The 20,772-nt window shown below is 37.1% G+C and overlaps 1 protein-coding gene across 9 annotated transcripts in view; it reads left to right on the forward strand.

Moving 5' to 3' along the window:
• The window catches only part of ATP11B (ATPase phospholipid transporting 11B (putative)), a 65,199-nt gene that overhangs the window by 24,272 nt on the left and 20,155 nt on the right, over positions 1-20,772 (forward strand). For 7 of the 9 annotated variants that reach the window (XM_068200390.1, XM_068200391.1, XM_068200394.1 and 4 more), the window contains exons 8-27: positions 985-1,032; positions 3,781-3,845; positions 4,399-4,480; positions 5,369-5,519; positions 7,518-7,715; positions 7,988-8,146; positions 8,447-8,619; positions 8,997-9,065; positions 10,004-10,077; positions 10,163-10,266; positions 10,423-10,604; positions 11,320-11,523; positions 11,798-11,951; positions 14,590-14,692; positions 14,951-15,096; positions 15,912-15,971; positions 16,249-16,376; positions 17,232-17,370; positions 19,185-19,208; positions 20,640-20,705. In XM_068200390.1, coding sequence (XP_068056491.1) covers positions 985-1,032; positions 3,781-3,845; positions 4,399-4,480; positions 5,369-5,519; positions 7,518-7,715; positions 7,988-8,146; positions 8,447-8,619; positions 8,997-9,065; positions 10,004-10,077; positions 10,163-10,266; positions 10,423-10,604; positions 11,320-11,523; positions 11,798-11,951; positions 14,590-14,692; positions 14,951-15,096; positions 15,912-15,971; positions 16,249-16,376; positions 17,232-17,370; positions 19,185-19,208; positions 20,640-20,705 — 2,329 coding nt within the window. The remainder of the gene's footprint in view (positions 1-984; positions 1,033-3,780; positions 3,846-4,398; positions 4,481-5,368; positions 5,520-7,517; positions 7,716-7,987; positions 8,147-8,446; positions 8,620-8,996; positions 9,066-10,003; positions 10,078-10,162; positions 10,267-10,422; positions 10,605-11,319; positions 11,524-11,797; positions 11,952-14,589; positions 14,693-14,950; positions 15,097-15,911; positions 15,972-16,248; positions 16,377-17,231; positions 17,371-19,184; positions 19,209-20,639; positions 20,706-20,772) is intronic. The other 2 variants (XM_068200387.1, XM_068200389.1) reach the window with 1 other exon arrangement.

Raw genomic sequence — 20,772 nt, forward strand, 5'->3', positions numbered from 1 at the left:
TTATGTACATTTCAGTTCTAATCAGTAAACATGTTTCTAGATTTTAAAGAATTAAATGCCCTACAGTCTAATCAGGTTGAAGAAACTTCTATAAGGTTCTGCTGGAGATTTCAATATTATATAAGATATGTTAAAGTGGAATTGACTCAAGTCTAATTCTGAGGATATGTGTTGCTCATATTTATTTTGCATATGCTCCAGAGAAGATTTGAACTCCATTCTTCAGCAGCAAAACCTTACATTAAAAAAGGGATATCTGAGTGTGCTTTAACATCAGCAAGCAAGGTTGTAGACTCTGTAAAGCAGCATCATGGGTAGCAAAAGTTATGTTCCCATCCAAGTTTATTCTGAGTTGTATAATGGAAAATGGTAGCTATGAAGTAGTAGTTTTTAAAATCCAAGTACATTATCACAGCTGTTCTGAAGTAAGCGTGGAGATCTTTGAGAAATATTAAGTATTTTAAAACTAAGATACTCAGTTTGAACAGAAGTTCAAATATTTGATATTTAGCAAATTAAGATGCAATCACTATAGAAGTGCGTGTCCCTTTTTGTGGCTGGAGTCATGCTAAATAAGTGCATGTCAGATTTTTAAATGTGTAGTAGATTGGCTTTATTAAATGAAAAGTTTCTATTTCTGGTGGATAATGTGCAAAGTTACATTTGTGGAGGAATTATTTCTTACTAAATTATCAAGAAGTTCAATCTGTTTTAAATGAATAGAAATATAATCTTTTGTAGTAATTAATCAGTGTTAGTAAGCTTTCTCAAATGCCTGTTCCTATGAGGGATAAATGTTTCTGTTGCTAAATGTGTCTTGTAAAATTATTGCCAGTTTTGCCATGTTGATTTAGTTTGATTGTTAATAAAAGTTGATTTATTTTTACTTGTGAACCATTAATGACTTTTTGGTAAATATAGAGAAGTTTTTTACATTTCTGAGTCTTTATGTAGATAATTCTAAGATATATCCATCTTTCATAGATTTGTTGGAAGAATAACTGTAAGTCAACAAGCAGAAGAAATAGTACGGTGAGTAAAATTGTATAAGGTGATTATTTAGAACACATGGAGGAGGTTAAAATCTTGACCATCACAAGGGATACTGTTGAATATATGAAAATGGGAGGTATTTTTACTAAAAGTATCAACTGAAGCTGCATACCTTAGATGGAGGTGAGAAAAAATGAGTGAAAGAAGTTCATTACTACCCAGTGTTACAGATTTAATACAAAAGTTCTGGAAAGCTTGGCTGTTGTGAGGCAGGTAATTTTTTCTTACCGGTAATGAGCTGGTAACTTTTGTTGTTATTTGTTAATAAAAGCATTTATTGATCTGAAACAATTCCACTGACATATTATCTATACTACAGCAGATCTCCTGTCATCAGAGGCACTGAGAAGGAGTTTTTGCAGTTGAAATCCCTAGAAATTCCTGGTTTAACAAAGCCTCTGCTACGAATTTGTAATTTTTAGTATCTATTTCAAACTACAGCTGGACTGTGCAGATAAGTGCTTACATCTGTCACAGGCAACACAGCTGTGTACACATAATCATGGACTCACCACCTTTCCTTGTGCAGTCACAGCAAGTAACAAACTTGCAATTACAAAAATAAAGATGTGAAGTTGTTTACAGACTTCCATCTAGACTTCCTGGAAAGATTTCTAGTTGCTATGGGTTGGTCCCAGCTACCAGTGAGGCATCCAAACAGCTGGTCATTCAATTGCCACCACCACAACAGGATAGGAGAGAAAACAGGAAAGACAGGAGTGAGAAGAATCATGGTTTGAAATAAAGACATAGAAATGACTCACAAGAAATTGCCAAATTTTCAGAAATATTTAGCATTCAAGTTTAGTTATTTTATCTTGAAAGTTGTTGATTGTCTAGCTTTCAAAAAAACTTTGTCACCCCTTCTGAAAAGGTGAAGTGCTGTGTGTAAATTTGTCACGGAAACAGGTAAATCTGCTATGGTTCTTTCACTCCTCTAATGTCCAAAATGTTATCCTTTACACTTTTTTTTTAGTGAAATTTCTGCTTGAATTTTAAAAGATTACTGTTTTCCATGTAATATCTGCCTTCAGTCTGAGGAGCTGAATGTCTCTCAGTCTGAGGCTGGCAAACATCTGTTAGCTTTGGATGGGAGTGACATGGAGTTCAGAGTGAATCGAGGAATTTTCAGTGGTTTTGCAAGAAATATGGAAGTGTAGCAGCCAGGTCACTTGGCCTCAAGTTCAGTGGCTTAGTCACTCTCACCAAAAAGCCTCACCCATGCCACCCCCAAGGACCCACTCGGCTGTTCTCTAAGGTCACTTTTGCTACTTCATTTAGAGCTTCAGAATTCATTCCTGCCAAGCTTGACAGGTGCAGCATTGGAGAATAATTTATCAAAATAATTCAGTTGACAATGTAAAACAGCTGGTTTAAAGGGAGGTGAAAAAAATAATTGCAAGTTCTGATTACTGGTAGACCTGTATCTTCTGTCTAAGATAAACTTGTCTGGTCTGTGTTGCACTGATTCAGTTTTGGTATTTTGGGTTTGTCAGGCTGGTTTTACAGAATTGAATCCAGAAATATAAATTATGTTTCTTATATGAAAATTTTAAATGCTCAAGCATTTAGTTGCTTTTAGTTCAAATTTTCACTTAAAGTCTGAGTCTAGCCTAAAATATTAACATATGTATGTTTAATTTAAAGAATACATCATAATCTGTGAGTATAATTGGTACACATGGTGTTTGTGGTGGTAACTATTACATTTGCAGTAACATTTAAGTTAAATTTTTGACTGTGGGAGGTGGCTTGTGGGTTTGGCTTTGTTTTTTATTGAGTAACTTCACCTTATACTTTCAAAGGGACTTCAAGTTTAAGAGCTTTGTTTATATAATAGTGATCATGGCCAGCATGTGGCACAGCTAAAGGAAAAGTAGGGTAAACCCAGGGGCTTGCATGCCAAAGCACTTAGCATCAGAACTTTGAATTCTTTTGTTTCTACCTAATATGTCAGTCTGGCCACTACAGTTGTTAAATTTCTGCTTTCATGTGAAAAAGTGGAAAAAATACCCTTTTTTAAATTTCAAACCAACCCTGCTGGCAGTTTCTAAAGATGATACAGCTGCTGCAGTAGAACATATGGTTCAACCTTATATTAACCTTGTTTCTAACTAGACCCTTATTTTCACAGCACTGCTTGTGGTGAACTTAGCCAAAGAAATGAATGTGTTACTGTATTGTAATAGATGTGAGGAAAAAAATCTATTTTACCTTCTGAAATTTTATCTCCTGTGTTAGGAAACAAAATTGGCACTGCTGTGGTGGTATCCATCTAATTGTTTGTTTCTTTGATGTGAACAGCTTTTGAACTTTCTAGATCATTTCAGTCTGACAGAGGGGTAGAGGATTGGCAAATTAGCCAGACCTAAACCAGCACTTTGGGTGCACTGTGAGCTCAACTGGTTTCTTGCCTGCTTCCTTCCCAAGTACCTTTTGTCTCTCTCTGAAGCAGCGATTTGGAATATTTAGCTCAGTCAGTAGTTATGGGATAGGGAGCGGTGGTGGAGGAGTATGGCAGTGACCAAAGGAGACATGAAAGGAAACAGAGAGCTCTGTGGAGGCGTGTGGGAGGTGTGGTGAAGGGGGTAAGATCACTGACTGAGTTGCTGCCTTGGGAATTTAGAGGGGATATAGGACAGCTTTGCATAGGAAACTGGATTTCAGTACTTCTCCAGAATACAGAACAGCTGATGTTTACATGCTGATATGTCTATTTCTTTTTAGACCTCTTGGGCCTGAAAGTCTCTTACTTCGTGGAGCAAGATTAAAAAACACTAAAGAAATATTTGGTTTGTAGACATCTAAATATTTAAAGAGTATTCTCTTCTTAAAGCCTGTTGATGAACTGTGTTTTAATTCTACTTGACTAAAGAAATTGTAATAATCTTGCTGACTGTTACCTGAGGGGATATGATTATAGATGAAAGTAATGATACTATGCTGAAGAACATTTAAGGATATAAAGTTCCAGCTCTGCTCTGTGAAAATATTTGAAGTGGTTCGATAAAGGAATAACTTAACTTCAATGGATAAATGAGTGTTCTTACTATTACCTATTGTTGAAGGCTTTCTCCTGAGATTTACCATGCTGATTTCCATAAAATACATATTGAAGAGCAGTACAGTCATAATAATGAAGAGTGTTAAAGTAGGTGTTAAATTTACTTCAGTAGTACTCATTTACTACAGAAGAGTCTTGCAAATAGTACAAAATACTGTCTTGTAATAAACACAGAAGTAGTACCACCTTTTGCTTTTATCCTATATCTCTCAAAATGAAAAATTCTGCAAATTGTATTTATGCAGAAAATGAAGTCTGACTCTTCCCCCCTTCCTTCCCAGGTGTTGCTGTGTATACAGGTATGGAGACAAAGATGGCATTAAATTACAAGAGTAAATCTCAGAAACGGTCAGCAGTAGAAAAGTATGTTTATTTTCTAATATCTCTCTTATTTGTAGAGCTTTAACTTGGTTTTCCCTGTGTAGCCTTAAAACCCTGGTGGTCTCATCATTGAGTTGTAGGCAAAGGGAAGAGAGTGTTAATTACCTTGCCTTTAGTAGGGAGCTAGAAAGATAAAATCCATTTTTTGATGCTATATCCTTTAGTAGTGTACAAAGTGGAAATATCCAAGCTTGCTCCTGGTTGCAGGGTAGGTGTTACTATGATAGATATTTATATTGAATCTCATTATTTATTTTAAAAGGAAAAGAAGTTCTGATATGTTGCCTTTATTCCAGTTAGTAAAAATCTGAGAGAGCCCCCTGGCATTCTTGTGCAAATATATAGCTACATACAAACAGCAGTATGTAGCACAAGAGAAGTTCAGTTGTCAAAGCACGGGCAGGAAGGATGGTCTGGCTGGTTACAGAGCAAGAAGCAGGTGTGACTGCTCTAGCCTGGCCTGGGTTAAATGTTCAGCTGCACATGGCAGTGCTCTTCTAACTGAGGAAAGAGTGTGGCCATGGGTTTCTGCTGTGCTTGTTTGTACTGCCTGCACAGCCTTGCAAGCTCCTTGGGGAAAAAGAGGACCAGTGTGGGACTGTAGGTGTGACACAAGTCAGCTCTTGGGGTGTTCCTGCACCTTAGTCTAGTCTTCATATTGCTATATAGAGAGTTTATCTTAGTCAGATGTAGAATTTCTTTCCCATTCTGTTGCCTGCTTGTCGCATAGGAACTTTATATCCGTATCAAGCACAGGCTGCACTTTCTAAAAAAGGCCCAACAAGTTTTTGATCAATTCATGTAACCACACTGTGTCAACAGATAAAGTAAAATAAACTGAAATTTCTTGCTTTGTTTGCCTCTTTATAGGTCCATGAATTCCTTTTTGATTATTTATCTAATAATCCTCCTCTTTGAAGCCATTCTTAGCACTATTTTAAAGTATGCATGGCAAGCTGAAGAGAAATGGGATGAGCCTTGGTATAATGAAAAAACAGAGCATGAAAGAAACAGCAGTAAGGTAACATAGTTCTGCCCAGTTGCATATCTGAGGGACACTCAATGTCATGTATATTATGTCTCTATTCTGTGTGTAACCACCACATAATCCACCTGCAAGTCTCTGTGCTGTTGTCTCAGTGATTTTTGAGTTAGTCCCCTGTAGCCTCACCATTGTATAGGAACATTTCTACCTCTGTTACTGGTTGGACTTTTCCTTCCTTTATGAAAAGATCAGACTTTTTGAAAACTTTTGAAAAGGCTTTGTTAGGACATATTCTGATGGCCTGTGTTCTAATTATTGTTCTTTAGGATGTCTTTTGTCATTCCATAAAGGAAAAGAGGACGAGGAGGGCTGTTCTTGTGTATGTTCTATTGCAGTGATTTCACAGTTCAGGAATTCTGTACGTTCTGTGATGTTGAGATGGTTTGGGCAATTTCGTAAGGCTGTAATTTTGCTCAAGCTCCTGCTTGCCTGCTCAGTTCTCTGTCGAGCTTGAAGGGATACTTTAAAGTGTCCCTGAAATCTGTGGTTCTGAAAAGTATGTATTTTTTCAATTAGTCTGTATTTTTCTTTGTTCTCTTTAATTTTTGATTTCTGAATGAGTCTGCCTTTATCCAAAGCAGTTCAGGAGCTTAATCTGAAATAATTGCTTTGCAAGTTAGTCTAGCCTGTGGAGCTTTTCAGTTATGAATAGAGCAGGGATAAGTATTTCCGCAATCTTTACATTCCTTGGCCATCAGGAATGTAGAGAGCCATGTGTGTTTCTGCAGTGTCATTCTCCTTCTGTCATGTCTTTGTTTTTCTGTCTCCCTTGTTGACTTCCACAATCTGCTTTGCATTTCTCAGCATGCTGACATCCTTAGAGTGCTTTCCCTGTCCATCTCCTCCTGTGTGTGCAGACTGTTATTTCATTGCCATTGCTTGAAGAAATTCTCTAACTTAAGTAATTGTCACTACCTCTCTTAGATGAATTACTGCTCTCACTTTCTATCTGATTTTTCTGGTTTAGTCTGGAAGATCTCTTTAGGCACAGAATTTGCTGAGTTTTTTGGCAGCTACTTTAATTATTTATTAAATACTTACAGCAATGCTCCCTAAAGAGGAAGAACAGACATTATTTACCTTTGCAAATTGTTGACTACTTTTATGCTTCCGTTATTTAAATGTTCTCCTGCACCAATATCTGGTGGAGTTAAAAGACGTGCCTGGTTTTTGTCACCTCTAGTCTCCCTTGCTCAATATTCAAGTGTTGGTAAGAGTCTTTCCAAAGTACAAGTTAGATACTGAGTTTGTTGTGCAGATGAAAAAGAGACTATACTGTTGCACTTCAGGGTTTGTTAAAATTACCATACCTGGTAAAAAGAAGTTTCTCTCCTGTCCCATAGGTGTTGACTGATATGTGTGTATGGAACAAATTATTTGAAGAGGCATAAAAGAAATCCACATGGTCCGTTTCTGTTTGTGTAGTCTGGATCACCCAAATCACTGGGGAGTGCCAGCAAACAGGAACCCTCTTGACACTTTGCTATTCTGAAACAACGGAGTACTTTCAGATTCCTCTGACAGCATGGAAAAACACTTGTTTGCCTTCACAATTTAGGGTTCCTCAGAAAAGCTTGCATGAGTGATGCTGTTTGATGGAATGGGGAACACATTTGATTTCTCAGACCAAACTCTTTCAGAGCTGGAAAACAAAATCACCATGACAGTTAATATTAATTGGCAGCCCTCCTGACAGATTCAGTAGAGAGACAAAATTTAATGAACTTGTGAATTGAAACCTCCAGTCACAGCATAAGGCAGACTTTTTGCATCAGTGTGAAGATGTGTTACTGGGGCAACCTGCAAATGCCTGTGTTGTCACTGGAGTGTTGTCTCTCTCATGTGTGTGTGGGGGCTTGGGCTTCTCTGGCTCTCCCAGTTTGTCTTTTTTCATGCATATTGAAACATAATTAAGTCACCATGTTTCACCTGACCACTCTGGTAATCTTTACGTTTTCTTTTTTTCTCTTGCAGATCCTGAGATTTATTTCAGATTTCCTTGCTTTTCTGGTACTTTACAATTTTATCATACCCATTTCACTCTATGTGACTGTTGAGATGCAGAAATTTCTTGGATCGTTTTTTATTGGCTGGGATCTTGACCTCTATCATGAAGAAACAAACCAGAGGGCACAAGTAAATACTTCAGACCTCAATGAGGAATTGGGACAGGTAAAAAATATGTTGTCTGTTGGATTTTTTTCACCTATTTTCTACTTAGTTTTTAATACTAAAATATGTTACTGCGGGCTTTTTATTACTTGTGATATGATTTCTGATTAATTTTAAAATAAGGTATAAAGACATTATGGCAGAAGTTAAAATTCTTATATGATTAAAAAAAATCTGTGTAATAGAAAGTGTGAGTGGAGATTATTATATCTTTTCTCTCCTAACAAGTACATGCAATTCCAAGTTTGTGTTTTTGTTTTATTTTACAAAAGGTAGAGTATGTGTTTACAGACAAAACGGGTACATTAACTGAAAATGAGATGCAGTTTCGGGAGTGCTCTATTAATGGTGTAAAGTACCAAGAGGTCAATGGTAAACTAACTCCAGAAGGATTTTCTGAAGATTCTCCAGATGGAAATAGGCATGGTTTGGTAAGGCTCTTTGGTTTTCCTACCATTAGTCATCCTACTTGGAAAATGTTTTATTTCAGAGAAATATTCATGTACCATTAGCATAAAAAAAACCCCAACCCAAACATAAATCAGAATTTCTGAATAGTTTGAAGCTTTCAAGTGTCACTGAAAAAATAATATTTATTAAACATGCTAAGATATGATTATTTAACATTAAATTCATGGCAGATTTGTAAGTAAAACCACTTTTTCCTTAAGTGTGTTCAAAACTGGGTTGATATGTAAATGTTACAAGTCAAGTTTTTTTCTTTCTTCTAGTTGAAAGAGGAAGAGCTCTTCTTGAAAGCAGTTTGTCTGTGTCATACAGTGCAGATCAATGCAGATCAGACAGATGGTGCTGATGGTCCTTGGCATGCCAATGGAATAACAGCCCCCCTGGAATATTATGCTTCTTCCCCAGATGAGAAGGCTTTGGTGGAAGCTGCGAGCCGGTGAGCAGCACTGCCAGGGCTGTCTGACACAGGAATTGCCTGCCAGGGCAACCTTACAGCTGGCTTAGGACACTGGTGAAGCCCAGGGCCTGGCACTGTCACCTGACTGGGAAAACATTCAGATGTAAAACACACAACCCCCTAGGTGTATTATAAAGTGATCATTTAAAATATTTATGAAAATACCTGAGAAATTACAGTGGTCAGAGTATGATGTGAATAAAATACTGCAGAAATGGACATTCCTAATTTTCCTTAGAAGCAGAGTACAGTAATGGGGTGTAAGAGTCCTTTTCTTGCCTGCCAACTTCCCCTCCCTCCATTAATAGGCATTTTGTCTAAAGGGATAATTAAATGTATCTTTTCTTTACTTTTAGGGTTGGAGTAGTATTTACTGGAATTAGTGGAGACAGTATGGAAGTAAAAAGTCTTGGAAAACCAGAGAGGTATTTGGTTTTTTCCCTTGATTATTTTGAAGGCTAGAAGAGAAGTGAAGATTAATGTAATGTTATCCTTTTAATCCTCTTTGTTCATAAGCAAACCTTGCCTTTCCACAGCGTGCTCTGTTTAATGCTTTTCCCTTGATGTCTTCAAGACAGCTTGCATCTTATTCCTTACCAATTGTAGCTGAGATGCAAGAATTTTGTGTGAGTTACTCTGTGTAGGTGTGTGTTTTAACAGTTTGTATCTTTGCCCATTCCTCAAAGGCTGAGACTGTAGCAGAGTTGGAAAACTGAATTGTTTATTCAAGTCTTGTTTCAGTTCTCGAAATTCCCAGAATCAGTCTCGTCTGTGCATAACCTAATCAGATATCTTAAACTTTCCTAAAATGAGTACAAATTATTAATAACTGTATATCTGCAGTATGCCATAACTCCTTTTATTCATTTGATTTGTCAGCTAGTTGGCAGTACTTTGAATTTAAATGTCTAAAATTAATTTTCTAAGCTAGTGGTACCATAACAAAAACTGATCCACATACCACAGCACACACACTTTTTAGACAGTCTAAATTTTTTACAAATTTGTCAAAAACAAAATGTAGTTTTCAAAGTTATACTTGAAGTAACAACAGAAGATTGAAGAAGTAGATAGGAGCTGCTTGTAATTGCCAAATGTCAAGTTAGTATTCAGAAAGCTATTCCTGCTGGTAGAAGAACCTTTTATGCTTACAGAATGGAATTAAGCATATATAAACTGATAAAAAGCAATGAACAGCGATTGTTGTTCAGGAGTGGTAGCATTGCTTTTGGAGTTTCTGTACAAAAATGACACTTTGAGGAAAGGTCTGTGGTGTAAGAGTCTATTTATAAGTAATTGTCTTTGGAAATTTATTTCTAAAAATGTTTTCTTCCCGTTCCCTCTTTTAAAACACAAAATACAGGTATAAATTGCTTCATGTTTTGGAGTTCGATCCAAATCGCAGACGAATGAGTGTCATTGTAGAGAGTCCCTCAGGTACGTGATCAGAAATTGCACAAGCAGCACTTGAGAACTTCTTAAACAGCATTATGTTTAATTTCAGTTCTATTCGACTTTCTAGGGGAGAAGCTTTTATTCACAAAGGGAGCAGAATCTTCCATTCTTCCTCGTAGTAAGAGTGGAGAAATAGATAAAACAAGGATACATGTGGATGAATTTGCATTGGTAAGTGTATATGCTTGCCCAACTCCCAGCCTCAGCTGATCAGAAGAAAATTCATGCAGTATAAATTGTGACTTGAAGTGAAAAAATTGCTGGTGACACCTTCTTGTTAGATCAGAATCTTGTCTACTCTGAATGTAGTCTTTTATTTTCTTGCAGAAAGGCCTAAGAACTTTGTGTGTGGCCTACAGAAGATTCACACCCGAGGAGTACCAAGAAATTGGCAAACGCCTTCATGAGGCCAGGACTGCCTTACAGCAGCGGGAGGAGAGATTAGCAGATGTGTTCAACTTCATAGAAAGGGATCTGGAGTTACTTGGGGCTACAGGAGTAGAAGACAAGTATGCCATGGAGTTACTGCTATCTGCTCAAACCCAGGGAGTTTAGGATTTATACTTGAAATATGAAGTGTGAAAAGCTCTCCCACTATGACCAAAAGTTCTGTGCCGTTCTTCTTTAGTATATTTACCTTTGGATTGAGGCAGTTTCAAAACAAAACTTGTACCAACTGATTCTGTCTTAATAATGGTGATGTACAGTGTGTTTCATCAAGAGAGATGTCATGTATGTGAAACGGAATAGTTACAGTAAATATTTAGTGTAACAGGAAATTCCTTAGGAAAGCTTCTATTCACATCTCCTTTGCAAAGCATTCTGCTTGTGCTCTGTAGGTCACAGGGTGCGTTGTACACTGAAGTGGGCTCATGGGGCTTGAGAAGCTTTTCACGCATCACAGTAGTCAGGAATTATTGTGGACTGTTTTAAAGCTTCTCAAATGCAGTGACGGTGCCTAGTTTAAATCAAGATATGCCTAGTACAAATTTTTGATCCCTAGAAGGATTGAAGTTTAGTTTTTGTTTCATCAAGACCTTTGTTTTATTGCTGGTAACAGGATATCATTTGCCAGACTATGATTCTCTGAAAATAATGTAACATTGGAAAGGCACACTTAACTCACCATGACAGTAGGGTTACAGTGGTAGCATGGAATTATTGTATGAGCTCTTTTGTTTGTAAAGTGTTCAGTTGGTTATTTAAGATTTTTCTTGTTTCTAGACTGCAGGAGAAAGTCCAAGAAACTATAGAAGCCCTCAGGCTGGCTGGTATCAAAGTGTGGGTGCTCACTGGAGACAAGCACGAAACAGCTGTCAGTGTCAGCTTATCCTGTGGACACTTTCACAGAACCATGAACATCCTTGAGCTTGTGCAGCACAAGTCAGACAGTACCTGTGCAGAACAGCTGAGGCAGCTAGCCAAGAGGTAAAATACCTGAGATGTCACTATCTCAGTGATGATCTTAGCTTGGATTGCTTTCATTTTTAAATTTTATGGCAGTCTCTTTGATGCATGTGCCAAACAAAGAAAGTTGTCTTAAAAAAAAAAAAATTATTAATATCATGACAGACTGGAAGAAGTAGTCTGTCTGACAGATTAACTCCTTTACTTATTGTCTGGCCAACAAAATAGTTTATAGCAAAATTGGGATTTTACCATTAACAACTGGTACAAAGTCAACATTTTTGTCCCTGAATAGAATAAAGGATGACCATGTTATCCAGCATGGACTGGTTGTGGATGGGACCAGCCTCTCTCTTGCACTCAGGGAACATGAAAAACTGTTCATGGAAGTTTGCAAAAACTGTTCTGCAGTGTTGTGCTGTCGCATGGCACCCCTTCAGAAAGCAAAGGTAAGTGAGAATATCGTCAGGGTTGCCTTTGAAGTATTTTTATCAAGCTTTGAGGAGGCAAGGATTTCTTTGTTTGTCTGACCCTTTTTGTGACCTCTGAATCCTTGTTAAATTCAGATCTAGAGTAGTTTGCTAAGAAGTTTCTACACGTGTGTTTAAAAATTTGCAGGTGGATGGAGAAATCAAAATACTGCCAAGCTCAACTTTATTCTGCCTCTTGAGTGTTCAGTAAGGCAGCAGCTCCCCCAGTCTCCTGCATGCTTTTGCCTTAGCTGCTCCATCACTTCTCCAGACCTAAAAACTAAATTGAAAATTCATGAACCTGTAAGGAGAAGCTGCTTCTCTAAATACTTTAAAAATACCCAAGTTTGAGGAAGAAGTGAAAGGGAAGGGAAGACAAGGTCTGGTCTCTTGGAAAGGTTTGCCTTAATGCTCTCTTCTAATATCATTTTTCCTTCACATGTACTGAATTTTGCTCAAATACATGTTGGATAAGAGTCAAATTCAGATTTTTTTTGTTGTTGTTTTTTTTTTTTTTTAACCCCAGAAAGCTAAGCTCTGAAGGACTATAATATTCTTTTCTTCTGAAATTTTCTCTTCATGAAAAGACATCTCTTTACCTTAAAGCACTAGGAAACCCTTCTGTGAGGTATTAGATGTTCAAGAGGCAGGCTGTTTTACTGTAACAGAAGTGACATGTTTGGAGGTCACTCTTCCTTCCAGACTTCTCATGCAGTCTTTAGAATCACTTCAGTATGGAACTGTTCACCTGGTATAGTATCAGTTTCAGTCAAATGTTGAAAGGAAGTGGTAGCTACGCTGAGTAAACCAATCTGTTGCATATGTCAACTCTGTACATTCATTTGGCTGAAATTTTTGCCATCCTGTCTGTTTAAGGTGCAGTTATTGGTCAGTGTCATGTCCTTGTTCTTGCTTTGTCTTTCAACTTGATTTATAATGTTTTGTACTGCTTTCTTTAATTCTTCTCCTCACCACCAGATAATGGAGATTATTTCCTGTCTTGAGTTATGAAGTACAGCAAAATGTAATTTTAATTGCAGTGAATTTTTAATTTCAAACATTGAAGTATATAAATCACCAAGACAAATGCCATACAACTTGAGGGGTAAGGAAGGAAGTGCAGGGCAGTTTAGTCTAATCTTGCACATTATTTTTTGCTGTACGCAACATTTTGTGAGATTTATTCCAAGATTAAGCTGGAACTCAGCTTAATACTTCCTGCATATTTAATTATAAGGCATGTTAATGTTTGGTTAGTGGTCTCACTACTAATTCTCATATGTTTTATGACTCAAAACTTTGTTTAAACATCATCATTTCAGTCATTTGGAGCTACTGCTGATTGCTGCTGTTAACATTTGCTAAAGGATTTGTCTTGACCTTTTCACATAGATGTTTGCCTGTCCAAATTACCCAGGCCTTGGGGATTTCAAGGGGACTGATCTGGGTGACATCCTGCAGCCTTGTTGTGTCTCTAAGGCTGCTTCCTAGGATCTAATACTAAATGTATTTAAAATAATTTCCCCTTAGGAATGGGGATCCTTTAAACTTGAATGTTAATACCTACAATTAGGGAATGTATTCCCACAATCAGGTGGATTTTTTCTGAGCTGTGGACTTTGTTTAATCACTGTTGTATTCCTCGTGTGAAGTGAATTCCCATTCCTGTGAATCAATGCCCTGATACTGCCAGCCACAACTCAATTACTCCAATACAGTTTTTTGTGTCTACTTAACTTCATGCAGTTGCTCCATTAATATTTCCACTTTGGGGTTTCTGGAACTTGAGGGGGAAAATGTTTTTTTATACATATTTATTTCCTTGGTTTTGGAAAACTTCTTGATCCGTGTTCATACCTTTACCTGCAGCCCACTTACAACTGAATTAGTGAAGATTCTACCTTAAGCTAGGGCTCTGTGGGAGGTTAATGAATCACTAATTCTCCTTAACCAAAAGCCTCATCTAACTTGCTTCTTTGTATTTAGAATATTAGTGACACTTGTATTGAAGATCTGTTATCGCTGCTCCTCTTCTGGGTATTTGTCATATCTTCTTCTGTTTCTTTGACAGTTGAGGATACCCCTTGATGATAATGAAGTTGCTTTAGAAAGAAGCTATTTTCCTTAATAATGGCATATTGATCTTTTAGCTAATGCATTTACTTTTTCAAATTCTTCTTTCACCTGGATCGATTCCATTAATTATAAATATGAAGAATCTGGGTTTATTAAAGGGTATTAAATCTGTATTAGTCTGTAAGTAAATTTTCAGTTCTAAATCTTACTTGACTTTGTTTTGTATGATAAAGCACCAAACTAAGAGTTGTAACAGAACATTGAAATAAGAACAGGAAAATAGGCGCAAGGCAGATATAATATTTAAATCAGGCTTGTGCTCAAAAACAGGCAGGTTTTCTAAAAAGAAAGAATCCTTTTCTAAAGAAGGAATTAAGTTATGCATGTGATATGCCAAAGATATTTTTTACCCAAACATGGATGTTCATAAAACATATTAATTATATCTGCAGATAGGCAGCTAACTGATATACTTGGGAATTGCTGGCATGGTTTGTAGGTAGGCCGTCTAATCTGAAAGTGTTTCATTTTCTTTCTGCAGGTGGTTCGGCTGTTAAAAACCTCTCCAGAGAAGCCCATAACGTTGGCGATCGGAGATGGTGCTAATGATGTGAGCATGATCCAGGAGGCACATGTTGGCATAGGTAACTACCTTCTGTCTCACCAAGTGGGGCTTCTTTCTTTGAATCAGCATCAAATGAGCAGCTTCCTTTAGTTGTAAGTGTGAGGAATAGTATCTTCCTTTGCAACACTGCTGAAGTCCTTGCAGTGCTGAAGTGCAGGAAAACAGAGCTGTAGCTTCAGATATATGGTGTTGGGCTTTTTAAACTTTAGTTAAACTTTTTAAACTTCAGTTTGGTTACACTTAACCTGTTTTGTGTTTTGTTTCCCAAACATTACAGGAATCATGGGCAAGGAAGGAAGGCAAGCTGTAAGAAACAGTGACTATGCAATAGCACGGTTTAAATTCCTCTCCAAGTTGCTTTTTGTTCATGGGCACTTTTACTATATTAGAATAGCAACCCTTGTACAGTACTTTTTTTATAAGGTGAGTTTTTTTCCCAGCAAGAAATTTATTTCAGATCTGAGATTCTTGTTGGAATCAGGTTAAATATCTCTGTTTAAACAAGTTTTCTGGGCTTTTTTATTTTATATTTTACAACCAAATGCAGTAATTTAACTCTGAAATTGTTTAATCTTTCCACCTAGAAATAGGCTTTAAATACTGCAGTGAGTTTGTCTAGGATGAGATGCTGATGTTTTTGTTTTCTCAAGGCAGGGATTTTGGTTGGTTGGTTGGGGTTCATTTGGTGGTTTTTTTTACTTGTTCCTCATTTTTCATAATAAGTCAAAACTCACTATCTTTATTGAATTTTATCTGGGATTTCAGCTTTGGCTCCCGAGTCCCTTTTGAAGTAGTTTTATTTCATTTAATGACAATAGCATGGTGTTATATTTTGGTTTCTTCTTTGTTTATTTCCATGCAACAAACACATATGAGCATGGCACAGCTTTATTGAATAAAATGTGGAATCTATTCAGCATATAAATTCTTAAGAAGAAACTGAAGGGGAAAATGAATAGGTTTTTTCTACTTAATTGCTGCTTAGACTCCTGTAATGAGACGTGCTCATCAAGCATATATATAGTTAAGCTCATACTTTTCAGGTTCATTGTCCCAAAGGACAAACAAACAAAATATTCTCTCACGAAAAGCATCTTGCTTTACTTTGCCAAGTAAAATGCTGAAAGGCTGTGTGCTCACCCTGTGTATTTTTAGCAGCTTGTAAGAGTTAGCAATTTCTTTTAGGGCTGTGAGGCATGTACTAAGGATTAACTATTTCCTTAATTTCTCTATTTCAGAATGTGTGCTTTATTACACCACAATTTTTATATCAGTTCTTCTGTTTGTTTTCACAACAAGTAAGTATTACATGCCTGACTTCTTTTCTGTGAAACACTTGAGGTCTATAATTAAGAAAATAGGAGGGAGACACAAGGAACAGTAGAGATGTCACACTTTGCAAATACCCAGCTTCTTTTTCTGTATTTGATAGCTGATGTTATTTGATTGTTTTGTGAGTGCAGCTGTTTTCCTAACTAGCAAATTAATGTAACTGATCAATTGTTGCTGCTATAAGTATGCTAATAAATCTTTATCAATTCCAAGGCATGAAATGCTTTTTGCTTTCCTTTGCAGACGCTCTATGACAGTGTATACCTGACTTTGTACAATATTTGTTTCACTTCCCTGCCTGTCCTCATCTACAGTCTTTTTGAGCAGCATGTGCACCCGCATGTATTGCAGAGTAAGCCTGTGCTCTACAGGTATGTATATCCTGCATCAATTCCCACAGGGGCACATCTTGTACTGCAGCAGTGGCATCTGTAAGCTTTGAACCCGTTATTAGGCATTTGTACAATAATTATCTGTAATTTGGGCATTTTTAGTAACTATCTTGATGAGGAAGAATTGAAGCTACATAGTTCTCATCCTAAAAGTTAATTAAAAGGAGTATTTCTAAGAGAAGTGTCTTTTTATGTCAACCATGTTGTGAGTGAAGACCACTGAGCACTTGTTCAGCTTACATGATTGATAGCCTTCTCCTCCATTACATGTAGGAGATGAAAATCACTCAGACAAGGAGAATGAAAAACTAGGACACCATGATTAGGGGAATCACCACAAAAAAATCCTTTACTAAGAGGAGGAGTGATTTTCTGTAGAATTAGATGTCCTCCCAGTGGTAGCATGTTGCACTGCATACTGCTTTTTGGATTAAAAAAGTAGGTATTTTTGTAAAAAAGAGATATCTTCTCTCTGATGTTTCTCTTTTTGTAAAGGTCTTTTAAGCAGAGCAAGGGGTAAGTATCAGGAGATCTGGCTTTTTCTTCTCTTGCACTTTCACCTCCAGGGACAAGAATTGTAGTTTGTGCTATTCTGAATTTGACCCATTAGAGACCCTGGCCATTGGTGACCGCTTCTTAAAGCATAGCCAAATCATGAGAGCTCAGAGTTCTTTTTTTGCCCATGATTTCTGTATTTTTTCATATGTCAGCATTTGTTTAATTTGTCTTGGTGCAGTTGAAAGTTACATTTATTCAAAGCAGTAGCAGTCATGCAGTGTGGATGGCTGATGGTTATGGACAGTCTGAAATCCAAAATCTGTTTTATTTCTGCAGAGACATCAGTAAAAATGCCCATCTGGGGTTTAAACCATTTCTTTACTGGACCATCTTGGGCTTCTTTCATGCATTTGTTTTCTTTTATGGCTCGTATCTTCTAATGGGAGAAGACACTTCTCTGCTGGGAAATGGCCAGGTAAAATATCATAAGTGTTATTCTACCATTGTATTTTTGTTGGTATTTCTCAGTGCTTTTTTAAAAATCTTCCTGTGTCCAAAAAATTTTGTTATTATGAACTGCAATTATCAAAGATTCTTTGTCAGTATTTGTGTGTGCTCTCAAGAGTAACATTTCTTAGCATGGAAATTGTAAGTTGTTGTCAGAATGCATATGCCCTTGAAGACCATATCTTTCAAGATAATAGATATATCATGGTTGTCTTAAACTTTGTTGAATTTCATAAACTGTTTTTGTCAAAATCCTATTTCATGATGTCAGCAAATAAGAATATATATTCATTCATTGAAAATTAATTTTGAATTGGACTTAATTGAAATGTCAAGCAGTGTCTTCTCCTCAGTAGCTGCTTTAAAGTTAGGCTGAAAGTTGGCAAAAGTCTTAAAGCTTCTCCTGAAAATATGTTATTTTAATTACTGTGAATTTTTTAAGTTTACTGGTACAAACTGCTTTTAAATTATGGTTTTTATTCAATTAGTGTTTTTAGGGTCATACCTTCATCAAATAATCATACACTAATTTGACACTTTCTATTTTAAAGATGTTAAAGTTCACAGGAAGAATCAATCAAAAAACTCTAAAGCTTGAATGAAGCCATTATAAGTCTGTTTCCTTATTTCCCTTGGTTCTGAGTTCAGTAACTCAATTTAAAACAATTAGATACTGATTTTTCCCTCGTTAAATGTGGGTAGCAATGGAAAAATACATTTGCTTCTCATTATGCCATCCTTAATACTGGCATGAAGAACTTGCCAATTCTCCTAATGCTTGGCAGAGTTCCAAGTTAGGGCGCAAGGGACAAAAGCAGCATCCTGCTGAATTCCCAGTGTCACCTGGTGCCAGGGAGTGGGTGTGAGCTCAGGAAGTTTAGTCAGAAATGCAGTGGTGTTCAGACAGGGAACAGAATGGTCCTGAGGGGCTGCAGGCAGAGCTGGTGGTTGGCAGCATCCCTGCACAGGGAGGAGGAGTGAAGGGAGAGTGGTACAGACACCTGGATCCCCCGTTCCATCATCAGATGTTTGATAAGCATCTTAAAACAGTTGTGCTTTAGACTAAAATGGCTTTTTCCAGCTGAGGCATGAGTGTGTCCTCTCTTGTCATTTGTTACAAGCTGTGGGGTTTGAAATTCTTGTGAGCTGGTAAAGATCCTTCAGGACTCTTGTAATGAGGTAATTTTAGACTATGAATCAGTGTGTGTGGTGCATCCATCATCGGTTGTCAAAGCACCTCTCTTCAAAATTGCTTAGTAAATGTCCTTGGGGCAGGAAGAGACTTCTCCCAGTGTATTTAGTAATAACTGTTTGGTTTGGGGAATTGGCAGCTGCCCTTTAGCTTCTTATGTAATATGACTTCAAATAAATTCTAGGACTTTTCTGGGTTTTAGTTACTCTGCCTCTCTGTGTTTGCTAAAAGATGTTGATTAGAACTGGTAAAACTGTGTTGCAGTGGAATATCTGCATTGCATAGATTCTTGCAAATTTAATGTGTGCCTGGGAAAGCCAAAATTAAGGGCAGGAGGATTTTTTGTGCTGCTGAAGTGCTTTCTTTCAAGAAGTGATCACCAGTACAGATCTGTGGTACAGGGTAGTGTTAGTGCAAGGCCTCACGTTTCCATTCCAAGTTCTCAGCTCAGAGCCCATCAGAATAGAAGAGATATGGTAAATAATTTGTTAATGCTGGTGCTTTGTTAGGCTTACCTCAACACATTGTGCAACAACATGATCTTTTAGTTTTTTTTTCTCCCCCCTTTTTCATGCTGTGCATGTCGTCAGATATTGAAACCTAACAGACAAATGGTAAGAGTCTAGAAGAGGAGGAGATACAAAATATTGTATCTGTTACTTCATAGGATTAAAGGATGCAGCATCCGCAGTGTAAATCTGTTCAAAAATAAAATGGTGGCAAGAACCTGTGCGTGTTTTGCATTCTAACTGACCATTGAGAGCAGTGTTAGCAAAGACACTTTCTTTCACAGGTCACTCAGGAGAAGCTTCATTTCACTTTTAAGATGAATATTGCAGCAGTTAACAATAAGCACATTACTTGTTAACTATTACTGTTGGTGGGACAAGTAAATCCAAGGCTTCAACAAGGCATGTTATCACAAAGATCTTTAAAATTATCAGTAAATCCAGACTCATGACTGCCTCCATTTTGTACCTTACATATAGATGAGAGAAGCAGTTGTGAGATCTGTCCTCAGGCTGTTGGGATTTTTTGTCAGAGCTCTGCAACAAGAACTACAACTGTGTGAATCCCAGTTCCGTGCCCCTGTGCTGTACTGACACATTTAGCTCTAGGACAGCCCTGGTTGCCTGTCTGCATGTGGTACCTTCCTCCTTGCTTGCTTAGTCTGCTACCAGTAAACCAGTAAATCCACTTCTGAGGATTTGGTCATTGTTCAGTTTGTCAGTGGCAAAAACAGCTGTGAAACAGCCACATCTTCCCTGTGATCCCCCAGCCAGTTCCAGGCTGGACCTGGAGTAGGATGGCAGCCCTGAGTAGCATGTGTGTAGATTGATACAACCTCAGCATCACTGCTTGGTTGTCAGAGCTGAGATTTTATTGTTGTAGACTTGTTCAGAGTTTTGATAGTTTAATTTATGATCACAAGAGAATACAAAAAAGACAGATTTCAGTGTTTCAGAATTAGAACTTAATTTTGTGTTTATTAGCCTTGAAACAAAGTGTCTTTTCCTTAGAATTTTCTTTGTAAAATACAATGGCACCATTATTTTTGAATTGTATAATTGTGCTTGGGGTTAAAAGTGAACAAGTGAACCTTCATTTGATGCTGCATGTTTAAAATTATCTGCAAATATTTAAACTCAAAAGTGTTTTGCACTTAAAGTGAATACCTTCCACCCAATATTTCCTTTCTATTGGACGCTTATAATTGATCAAATTGGTATCTTCATTTCCCTACCATTTCATATTACTTTTTTGGCCTTTTTTTTTTTTTTAATATTTCATGTAGCCTTTGTGTTGATTTGTTTTGAACCAAGAAGAAAGACAACTTGTGGGTTGTTAATTATGCTCTTATCATAACCTGTATTTTTTCTAGTAGTTTGTGTTGTATCCTCCTTGCTTTTTTCATGATGATTACTTGTCACAAGCTTATGTCTTATTTCTTTAGTGTAGCTGACTTGAGAAGAATTCAACTTACTGTGAATGCCCTTAACTGATATTTTTTTTCTTCCATGATTTTTGCCTTGCCATTTTCTTAGATGTTTGGGAACTGGACTTTTGGTACTTTGGTCTTCACCGTTATGGTTATAACTGTTACGATGAAGGTATGATACCACACTGACTGCTCTTTGGGTTTGGATGTGTAGGCAAATATGTAATAAAGCAGTAATT

This window comes from Anomalospiza imberbis, chromosome 10 (assembly GCF_031753505.1).
Source record: "Anomalospiza imberbis isolate Cuckoo-Finch-1a 21T00152 chromosome 10, ASM3175350v1, whole genome shotgun sequence".
Classification (NCBI taxonomy): Eukaryota; Metazoa; Chordata; class Aves; order Passeriformes; family Viduidae; genus Anomalospiza; species Anomalospiza imberbis.